This window comes from Caretta caretta, chromosome 15, assembly GCF_965140235.1.
Source record: "Caretta caretta isolate rCarCar2 chromosome 15, rCarCar1.hap1, whole genome shotgun sequence".
Lineage (NCBI taxonomy): Eukaryota > Metazoa > Chordata > Testudines > Cheloniidae > Caretta > Caretta caretta.
Genome location: NC_134220.1, coordinates 15,930,556 through 15,941,975, shown reverse-complemented (window position 1 = coordinate 15,941,975; position 11,420 = coordinate 15,930,556). Strand labels below are relative to the sequence as shown.

At 46.2% G+C, this 11,420-nt stretch overlaps 1 protein-coding gene across 1 annotated transcript in view; it reads left to right on the top strand.

Annotated features, from left to right (window-relative positions):
• The first annotated feature begins 4,717 nt into the window (after positions 1 to 4,717).
• PPIL2 (peptidylprolyl isomerase like 2) overlaps positions 4,718 to 11,420 on the top strand; it is a 114,796-nt gene continuing 108,093 nt past the window's right edge. The window contains exons 1-5 of the mRNA XM_048821949.2: positions 4,718 to 4,912; positions 6,897 to 6,946; positions 8,786 to 8,831; positions 9,458 to 9,520; positions 10,493 to 10,544. Of these exons, the coding sequence (XP_048677906.1) occupies positions 4,881 to 4,912; positions 6,897 to 6,946; positions 8,786 to 8,831; positions 9,458 to 9,520; positions 10,493 to 10,544 (243 nt within the window). The 5' untranslated portion in view covers positions 4,718 to 4,880. The remainder of the gene's footprint in view (positions 4,913 to 6,896; positions 6,947 to 8,785; positions 8,832 to 9,457; positions 9,521 to 10,492; positions 10,545 to 11,420) is intronic.

The following is an 11,420-nucleotide window of genomic DNA, read 5'->3' as shown; positions in this document are numbered from 1 at the left end:
CCACGTGGTGCTTACCCAGTTATTAAATAGCTACTAAAAAAACGATGAGGAATTGTGAAACTCAGTAATATTTCATTGAAAGATGTTAAACTCCTGGCATTCAAGTCTTTCCTCATTGGTGCATATTTAGTAATTAATTTTATTGCGTTTCCTTTAGAATATGTAGATTTGGATGCAAGGAAGTAACTTGAGCACAACTAACTAGTAGTTTAAATGTCCTATGAATGTAAAAAGAACTATTATAGATGTTTCCTGTATCACAAACCAGGTATAGGAAATGACACAAAATTCTTTAGAAAACACACCCTATCAGTGAATCTGACCCAACTATTATAAGTACACACTGCAGCTGGAGGACCTAAGGCACAGCACAAACTGCAGTATGTTAAGTGGGATTTGATGGAATATGTGTCAGCACCTTAGGCTTGCTAACTGTCTAATCACATAAATGCAAACACCTTGCCTGGCCCCCCCGCCCCACCCCTTCTCTGAGGCCCCGCCCTGCTCACTCCATCCCCTCTCCCTCCATCTCTCACTCTCTCCCACCCTCACTCACTTTCACAAGGCTGGGGTGGGGTTGGAGTGTGGGAGGGGACTCCGGACTGAGCCTGGGGTAGGGAGTTGGGGTGCAGGAGGGGGTGCAGGATGCAAGCTCTGGGAGGGAGTTTGGGGGCTGGGGCAGGGGGTTTGGGGTGCAGGCTCCGCCTGGGTGGCTCCTGGGTGGCTGCAGGGCGCCCAAGATAAGCTGGACCAGGGGGCTCAGTGTGCCACACCCGGAAGCAGCTGGCACGTCCCTGCAGCTCCTGGAGAGGGGGCCAGGGGCCTCTGCATGCAGCTCCTGCCTGCAGGCACCGTCTCCGCAGCTCCTGGCCAATGGGAGCTGCAGAGTCGGTGCTCAGAGTGTGGGGAATGTTCGGAGACCCCTGCCTCCACCATGGGCCACAGGGACATGCCAGCCACTTCCATGAGTGGCAGGGAGGCAGGGCAGGCAGAGAGCCTGCCTTAGCCCCACTGCGCAGCTGGACTTTTAGCAGCCTAAAATCTCCCGGTTTGGCTTCAATAGCCTCTGGGAGATAGAGCCCGATTCTGGGAGACTCCCAGGGAAACCAGGAGGGTTGGCAACCCTACAGCACCTACATACTAGGGTGACAGCCATGTTAGAAATGCAAATACCTCACATAACTGCAAATTCAAAATGGAAAGCAGTTTATAGGCTAACTTCTGGGAGTGGGAGGAGGGGCGTCTGCTTGATTCTGAAGAGAAATAAATACTGAAAGCTGAATTCTAATTTACATTACTTTGAGTCAGGCTGGGCTTGGAATAGCTGTTATGGATTCTATAATTAGCATATTTTAAAAGTATCCCTCACTTTTGAAGTAATGATTTCTGTGGAATAGTGAAAAACTGAACAGAGTTTGAGAGCTGCAATGTGAAAGCTTTGCTACAATGAAGGCTAACAAAGAAAACAGGAGTTCGGAGGTTATGATATGAGTGAGGTGGCTGTGGTCTTTGGACGTTTAAAAGCTCACTGGCGCTGTTTGCTGACTAGGTCAGACCTCAGCGCAACCAACATTCCCATTGTTATTGCTGCTTGCTGTGTGCTCCATAATATCTGAGAGAGTAAGGGGGAGATGTTTATGATGGGGTGGGAAGTTGAGGCAAATTGCCTGGTGTCCGATTTTAAGCAGCCAGACACCAGGGCAATTAGAAGAGCACAGCTAGGTGTGCTGCGCATCAGAGAGGCTTTGAAAACCAGTTTCATGACTGGCCGGGCTACAGTGTGACAGTTGTGTGTGTTTCTCCTTGATGCAAACCTGCCCCCTTTATTGATTTTTAATTCCCTGTAAGCCAACCACCTTCCCCCCTTCGCAATAAAGTAACTATTGTTTTGAAACCATGCATTTTCTTTCTTAATTTAAAAAAAAAAACAGACAAGGTAGCCCGGGTGGGATGGCGGAGGAGGGAAGGACAAGGCCTTCTGTTGCTTGGGACATCCTCTGGAGTGGAGTGGCTGGGTGCCCGGAACCTCCCCCCCTGCGTTCTTGGGTGTCTGGGTGAGGCGGATACGGAACTTGGGGAGGAGGGCATGCGGTTATACAGTGGATACAGTGGGGGTCTGTGCTCTTGTTGGCTTTCCTGCAGCTCCAACAGATGCTTCATCATGTCCATTTGTTCCCCCATTAGCCCCAGCATCGTGTCCTGCCTCCGCAGTTCGCGCTCACTTAACTTTTTCCTGGCCTCTGCCACTGAATGCCTCCATGCATTAAACTGCCCTATCAGTGTGGGAGGACTGCATGAGCTCGACAAACATGTCATCGTGAGTGCATTTTTTTTCGCTTTCTAATCTGCGATATCCTCAGGGATGGAGATGATAGGGGGAGCGTAGAAACATTTGCACCTGGGGGGAGATAAAAAGGGAGAGTAAAATTTAAGATGATACATTTCTAAGAACAAAAGGGAGACTCTTTCACAGTGAATCGGCAATTCACAGCAGACAGCACATGTGCTTTAGGTACAAGGTCACATTTTGCCTTTTATATTGAGTGCCTGCTGGTATGGTGGAACATCACACACGGCTGTGCAACAGAATTCGGTTTCCAGGCAGTCCTGGTAAGTCTTTTGGTACGCAGGGTTGGCTTCTTACGCCTTCCTAACATGTGGGAATGTTTTCAAACTGCAGCGCCCTCCTTTCCCAGAGCAAGAAATGTGTTGGGTTTCACATTTAAAAGGAGGGGCTGCAGCACATACCTCCTCCGACCCCTCCGCGTGGCTATTCTCTGGGATGATCCCTTTTAGCCAAGCGCAAACAGCCCAGCATGAACGGGGTCCTTTTTACTGTTCCCTTACAAAAATTCCCCTATTTCAACGAGGTGACGATGAATGACATTACTCTACTGAGGCTAACACAGAAAGATATAGACCGAATGTTGCTTGAATGCAACCAAAACCCAGGATCATTCACTGCCATGCTTTGTGCTGCAATGATTCCAGAATACTTGCTACTGGCTTGGCATGGTAAAGTGTCCTACCGTAGAGGATGAAATAAGGCAGCCCTCCCCCAAAGCACTCTGCAAAGGCTTTCAGAGTACCTCCAGAAGAGCTTCATGGAGATGTCCCTGGAGGATTCCTGCTCTATCCCCAGACATGTGAACAGACTTTTCCAGTAGCTATACTGGCTGTGAATGCATCCCAATTCTTCGGGGCAAATCAAACTTTAAACACTATTACTTTTAAACCCTGTACTGTAGTTACAAATGTGCACTCAACAGAGGTGACTTCTCCAGCTTCAGGGTTGGGGATCCCACCTTGGGAGGGTATTGGCTCCAGGGTGATGGAAAGGTCCTGGCTGCTGGGGAGAACGGATTCACCACTTGCCTGCTGTGCATTCTCCTCTTCCTCCACAAAATCCTCCTCCCTGTTGTGTGAGATTCCCCCCTTACAGGTGTCCACAGACAGTGGTGGGGTAGTGGTAGGGTCCCCCCCTAGAATGCCATGCAGCTGATCATAGAAGCAGCATGTATGGGGCTCTGACCCAGAGTGACCGTTTGCCTCCTTTGTCTTTTGGTAGGCTTGCCTGAGCTCCTTAACTTTCACTTGGCACTGCTGTGTCCCTGTTGTAGCCTCTCTCCAACATGCCCTGTGAGATTTTGGCATACATATTTGCATTTCTTCTTTTTGATCAGAGTTCAGCCTGCACAGATGCTTCTCCCCATATAGCAATCAGATCCAGTGTCCCCCTTTCAGTCCATGCTGGAGCTCATTTGCGACTCTGTGGGGACTGCATGGTCACCTAAGGTGCTGAGTGCTGCTGTGTTCGCCAGGCTGAGCAAACAGGAAATTAAATTCAAAAATTCCCAGGGCTTTTCCTGTCTACCTGGCTAGTGCATCGGAGTTCAAAGTGCTGTCCAGAGCAGTCACAATGGAGCACTCTGGGATAGCACCCGGAGGCCAATGCTGTCGATTTGCGTCCACACTACCTCAGATTTGACTCTGTAAGGTCAATTTCAGCACTACTCCCTTCGTGGGGGAGGAGTACAGAAGTCGATTTTAAGAGCCCTTTAGGTCGACGGAACGGGGTTGGTTGTGTGGACGCGGTCATTTTTAAATCGACCTGACCCCCTAGCGTAGACCAGGGCTACCAGTTGTTCTATTAATGGGACCGACAGCTGGACGAAAGAGGCTTGCTGTTTTCGCTCCATTCCCCAGGGGTTTGGAAACGACACCCTGGCTCGCTCTTCTGCGGGATTACGGTCTGGGCGGCGGCGGGGCAGGGCAGCCTGAAGGAGAAAGATTTCAGAACTAAGTCCCAGCGCGGGAGGCTCGGCTGTGCGCACCTGCACTGCCTGGACCCTAGCTCCGGTCCCTTGCGCGCCGCGGCCGGGGCGCCCCTTCTCCCAGCACGGCAGATTCCACGGATAGCTCAGTGGTTTGAGCATTGGTCTGCTAAACCCAAGGTTGTGAGTTCAATCCTTGAGGGGGCCATTTAGGGATCTGGGGCAAAAATTGGGGATTGGTCCTGCTTTGAGCAGGGGGTTGGACTAGATGACCTCCTGAGGTCCCTTCCAACCCTGATATTCTATGGTTCTATGGACTCACGCTAGGCCAGGACCCAGGACTCTCCCCAACAGCCCGGCGACGCCAGGGCGGGGGCTGGAAGGAGCGGCCGGAACGGTAGTTGGGGCGCCCCGGTTCGGCGGGGGGACCAGTTTAGCGGCGCACGCCGTGGTACCGGAAGTCGCTGTGGTGCCCGGGAGAGCCGGCTTGGCCCCGGAGGAGCCCGCCGGCCGGAGCTAGGGGGTCCGCCCCAGCTTGGGGTCCGTCCCCGCCCTTGGTAGGGGCCGCGTCTCCTGCGCCGGGGACGAGCGGGAGCCGCCGCCGCCATGGGGAAGAGGCAGCACCAGAAGGATAAGATGTGAGTGTGTGAGCGGGGCCCCTGCGGGGCGCGGGGGGTCTGTCCTGGCGGGGCTCGGCCCGCGGGCCGCCTGCTACGGCCGCCGCCGTGGAAGCCGCTCGGGGAGGGTGGCCAGGCCTGGTTTCCGCAGTCCCACGCCCAGGCTGCTGCACCCCGGCGCTTCCCGCCCCGCGTTACAGGCCCTGGGCGCCCGAGTCGCCGCCCCTCGGCCCGGAAGAGCCTAAAACCCTTCGTAAAGCCTGTGCGGGCCGCGCTGCCTAATGCGGCTGCCTCTGGGGCCTGCGGAGCGGTGTCCTCGGAGCCAGTGGCCCTCAGAGCCGCCCCCTTCCCTCCCACATAGGGGCTGCGTGGGCAGAGCAGGCAGGGCCAGGGTCTAGGCCGGTGGTTTTCAAAGTACTGGTGACCCTTTCCCATAGCAAGCCTCAGAGTGTGACATCCCCTCCTGCCTTATACATTAAAACCACTTTTTAATATATTTAACACCATTATAAATGCTGGAGGCAAAGCGGGGTTTGGGGTGGAGGCTGACAGCTCATGACCCCCCATGTAAAAACCTCATGACCCCAGTCCCGACTCCCAGTTTGAGAACCTCTAGTGTAGGCACAATCCAATGAATGGGTGTGGCTCAGTGAAATAAGCTTCAGGTTTTAAAACAGGTTTCAGAGTTGCAGCCGTGTTAGTCTGTATTCACAAAAAGAAAAGCAGTACTTGTGGTACCTTGGAGACTAACCAGTTTATTTGAGCATGAGCTTTCGTGAGCTACAGCTTCATCGGATGCAAGACATTTAGGCTTTGTCTACACTGGTGAGTGAAAGACAAAACTATTGTTGTTTAGAGGTGTTAAAAAAACACACCCTCCCCAGAAAGGCAGAAGTTTTGTCCATGTCGGCAGGAGCACTCTCTTGCCGACAGCGCAGCTCGTTGTGGGTGGAAGTTTTTTTAACTAAAGGTGTGAATTTGAAGTTACACTACTTAAATTTGCAAGTCAACAGAACACCTTAATTTAGTCAGAATTAGAGTAGCCTTAATTTGGTTTAGTTTAGTTCACTTACAAAGTGAATAAAGATTAAACTGAATTAAGGCCGCTTTAATTCTCAATAGCCGTCTCCACACAGGTATTTAAATGATTTAACTCAGTGGTTCTCAAACTTTTGTACTGGTGACCCCTTTCACATAGCAAGCCTCTGAGTTCAATCCTCCTTATAAATTAAAAACACTTTTTTATATATTTAGCACCATTATAAATATTGGAGGCAAAGAAGGGTTTGGGGTGGAGGCTGAACGACCCCCCCATGTAATAATCTCGTGACCCCCAGTTTGAGAACCCCTGGTTTAACTAATCCACTTCAAATTCACACCTTTTAGTTAATTTGGATTTTTTTTGCTGTATGCCCCATGTAGACAATCCTTTACTCTCCCAGGTTCAGAAGCGGCTAGGTAGGACAAAGAACTTGTCTGCTTTACAAGTACTGTGTGTAAGATCACAGCTTGGTTATGGGTTGGGATATCTGTGTTACACAATTAAAAAAAAAAAAAGTTTGGCTGGGAAAATATGAAACAACAGCTGTATTAGGGAGCTGTGGGTCAGCCTTGGTCCTTTAGCTCCCAGGCTTAAAGCACAGCTCCCTGATGTGAGTGTGGAATTATGTTTTCCCATCCATGGTGACAATAAAAAAAAAATCGTGTTATAACATGGATGTCACTACCTCTGACAGAATATGGTGACAGCACACTATTGTTTTCTTATTATTGTGGTATTTCCCAAAGGCCCTGTTCTGGGTATTAGGAAGACCAAGGTGTGACACCTAATATCAGAGTTGGTTAATATTGGGTGAAGGTGTGAAAAAGTCAGGTAACTAAGAATGTTTAACATCGCTTATTAATAGAACTTTTTAAGTTTGAAAAGTCATCAATTTCTGCCAAATATAGTTAGTGTTGTAGTGGAATATATTAAGCATTAACACGTCCCCTCTTTACTCTTTAGGTACATAACGTGTGCAGAATACACACATTTTTATGGAGGAAAGAAATCAGGTAAACAGTTTAAAGCTGCCGTGTTTTCTTTCTACATTAATTCTTTTGACTGTTTCTATATTTTATGTGTATGTTCACACTTCAGTGCTGATGTCTCCTACCCCGTACTTCCTTATTCTGCTATCATCAAAGTTGTGAATGACCTTCTCTTGGCTAAGTTTCAAGGCCTACTTGCCATGCTCCCCCCTTCTCCTTTCTGCTGCCTTTGATCTTGTTGGCTGCTCTCTCCGTCATCATGTCCTATCTTCCTTGTCTTTCTTGGTTGTATCCTCTATTGGATCTTGATCTACCTTTCCAACCATGCCTCTTTTTCTCTGTTTACTCTCTTCTTTTGTTGGAGACTTTCAAGGTGCCATTCTAGCCCTCTTTTCTTCTTTCTCTACGTCCTGTCCCCTGGTTACCCCATGTGTGTACTGTACATGAGTTTACTTATCACTTCTACGTCAATGACTTTCAGATATCCTTCTCCACTCTGGGCTTGTATCCGTTTCCTCAGGCTTGCACTTCCCACTGTTGCTGTGAGGTGCCATCCTGGATAGGTCATTGCCATCTCAATCTCAGCATGGCCACATTGGAACTCCTCCCAAACCCACTCCAGTTCCTGCCTTCTCAGTTAGCAACTCCATCATCCTTGTAGTCCAGTGGTTCTCAAACTTTTGTACTGGTGACCCCTTTCACATAGCAAGCCTCTGTGTGAGACCCCCCATTTTAAATTAAAACACTTCTTTACATATTTAACACCATTATAAATGCTGGAGGCAAAGTGGGGTTTGGGATGAGGCTGACAGCTTGCGACCCCCGAAGTAATAACTTCATGACCCCCTGATGGGTCCCGACCCCCAGTTTGAGAACCCTTGTTGTAGTCGCAGTGGGGTCCTGATACCTGTAGCCTGGATGTTATATTTGACTCCACCCTCTTTCTTCCCTCACAGTTAGGCTTCGGCCAAACCCTGTCACCTTTTCTTCCACAGAATTTGAAAACCTCACCCTTTTCTCTCCCTATAACTAAATCGCTTTTCCACATCCTGAGCATCTTCCACCTATACTTGTCATCTCCTTTCAGGTCTCTAATGCTAACCTTGTCCACAAATCCAAAATGCTATCGTTTCAACCATGTCATCCCCAGCTTCTCCTTTGAGTGTCTTTCGTAGTATCACATTATGTTGTCCATCAAACCTAAACTCCCTGTCTTTGCCTTCAGGGCTGTGCGTTATATCTCTTACCTGGTCTCACCCATTCTTTCCCCCACCCCTTCCAAGCGTCCAAGCCTCTGATGTCAGTATAGACCTCATTTGTTTGTTTTTCCCATAGGCATCTCCACCCCTTCTTTCAGACTTCCCTTCATGCTGGGAGTACCCTTCCCTAACTTATTTACATGTTACATTTGACAGCTCTTTGTGTATTGTCAGTTTCACTTTTCCCCTTTATATTTGGTCAGCTTCCCCTGTTGTCAGTGTGGTTTTAAAAAGAGAGAAGGAAGAGATTAAAAAAAAAGGATAATGTGGTTGTAAAACCACAAAAATTTGGGGAAGGGGGCAACCGGCCAAGGAATATCTCAACTACTTTAAAAACTTGCCTTTTCCTAAATCTTCCAGTTTCATTTGTGGAGCAGACTTGGGGTTTGCACTGCACTGGTTTGTGAAGTTTTGATTTTTGTTACTGTTTCACAAGATTTAGACTATTTGTCTTTGTCAGGAGCAAATTACTACTTGACATATCAAAACCAGTAATTTCCAAATATATATCGCTAAGGATTAATCGTAAGTATCAGAAGCACTTTTACTGCCCAAAATACTCTGGATTTATTAAAGTTATTTTGCTTTTTGTTTTTGTAAACAGATATTCCACAAGCAAATTTTAGACGTTTATCTTTTGATCACTGCAGGTAAGATATAAAAAAAATCTTTTTTGTCTTGAGTCCTTAACCAGATCATGTTTCCTGTAATGGTAGATAGAGCAGACAGACATCAGGAAAGTAACTATCATTCCTTAAAGTAAGACCAACAAAATTTCAGCAAGGATTGAAATGTATGTTTTTGACTCCAAGAAGCCCAGTGTCTTAGAGGTTGTATGTAATAACTGTAAAGTTCAAAAGGAATATATAAACTGTAAAATTTGCAAAGAATTAACATGCAAAGTTCAAATAAGTTAATACTTATACAGTTCTAGACTTGATGCTCAAATTGTTCCCCTTCACTGTGTTTTATATCCTTGATCTGTCCTGCATCACTTAGAGCCAACGATTAAGTTGCAAGGACCTTTCACATCTTAGTTCTTTGTGCTTAGAATTTATTTCTTGCTGATGAAACACAGATGCTAGAATGAAAGAAATCAAGATGCAGTTTTAGTAAGTTCCACATAGTCAGATGTAAGTTGCAAGGTTCACTTTATCTTCACTGATGCAGACCTGCGCTTAAGGCTCAGATAGAAGCTAATGATATTTGCTAGTTTAGTATTGTGACTTTCTAGGTGACTTTGATAAATCTGAAATAAATGTGTACTTTTTCCTAGTTTATCTCTGCAACCATTCGAATATCCAGTTTGCACACCAGATGGAACAGTCTTTGATTTGCTGTAAGTCATTCACTTCCATTTTTATTTTGTTTGTTTTAGTTTTTGTGTAGGCTAAGTGACTTGCTCAAGGTCGTGATTGGAATCTGTGTCAGAACTGGGATTAGAACTCCCGAGTTCCTGTCTCTCCCTCTGGTGCTTAGATTTCCAGTCCAAGCCTGTCTCACTTCTCAAATGGTTCTGTTTCTCAAAATCATAGCTATATGTAGAAGGCTACAGCTGTAGCTGTAAATGCACAGTGTTTCTGTGCTGGAGCAGCGTGCTTTTAACTGTGCTTCTTGGCAGAGGTTATTGCATGATGGTCCATAGCCTTTTGTGTTCCTACCAGTTTGAAAGCATGGCAGGGGAACTTAGGTGCGGAGGGACTTAGAGATTTATAGTACATGAAAAATTCATCATGCAGCAGCACTTGGGGTAACTGTGCTTACTATGTGCATTGGGAAGAGAAGTCATAGAAACACTAAAAATGCCTTCGTTTCCCTCTCTGCTCACTTACATTGGGTTTCATTTCTTCCTCTCTGGAGATGTACTCACCACTGTTAAACCTCAGCAGGCAGTCAGCGAAAACCAAGACCTGCAGATTAAAAAAATGCCTTTGTCTTTCATTTTTAAAAGTCAGAAGGGGACATTGTTTGTTTTGATTATCTAATAAGATGAGCCATCCATAAATACAGTGGGGGAAAATTTTGCTGTGGAGTGTGCATCAGCTTTACCCACTCAATTAGGGCAAATAACATTTTTGTAGGGTATGTAAAATATCACTTTGTCATGGAAGGAGTGGGTGTGCTCATACTGTACTGCAGCTTTTCAAAAGGTTATCAGTGATAAAAGGCCACTTCGTGCTGCTTGCCTCTTTCAAATACTTTTGTAGTTGGGCTTTCATAACCAGTTGGAGATGATAAAACAGGTCTTTAACAATGAACGTGGGTTCCTAATTCTGTGTATGACTTCCTGTCTTATCTCCTTTCTTTTCAGGAGTATTGTTCCTTGGATAAAGAAGTTTGGGACCAACCCAATCACAGGGGAGGTAGGTAGTAATGGTTTTATTAATAAAATACATGTTGTTTTACTTGCTTATAGCTCTTTCTTGATTTGTGAAGAGAGACACTTTTGTCTCTTTGTTCCATAAATGGGTTCTGTGGGCTTTTAAATGGCTATTTATAGGGCAAGTGTTGAAACTAAAATAGAGATTTACCAGGACATGTTTGTTTTAACCAATAAATGGGAAATCTTTCTGACTGAATGCTAATATCTACAATGCTCTCATAGTCCTAATTGCTTTCCCTGTGGAATGTAGTCTGTGCCTGATCCGTGCTTGGAGGGTAGGAGGGGAGAGGCAAGCATGAAAAATTCCCCACAATTTGTAGTGGAGGAGGCTGACAATGGGATGTTTAGTTCTCTGGAACTTAAACCCTTGGGCTGAATCCTGCTTGTCTTATTCCTGCATTGCATCTCGAACTTCCAGTGAGTCTATATGCATGAGTAAACTGACCTTACTTCCACTATCATTGATGCCCTCAAGCCTGATTAGTCAGAGCAATAATTAGGGTTCTAGAAAAGGCTCTGATTGGATTAGAAGGTCTGCTTGTGAGAGGGTAGCAGAACGGAACTTTGGTTAATGGCTCTTTTCAGTCAAAAATGAGTGATCTTAACCTGTGCTAATAACTCCAAAGGTTTTGCTGCTCATAATGCTGTTACATGTTATCGTAACAATATCCTTTTTAAAATATCTTCTGTGAATTTTCAAATCTTTTCTTCCATCTCGCTGTTTATAATAACCCCATGGAAGATTAAAGCTTAAACTGCAATCTGCTTTGGTATTCTTTCCTTCATTCTAAATGTATGCTAGTTTTGTTGTTGTAGGATTGCATATGAATGGTGAGTTTGTACAGCACTTTGGACA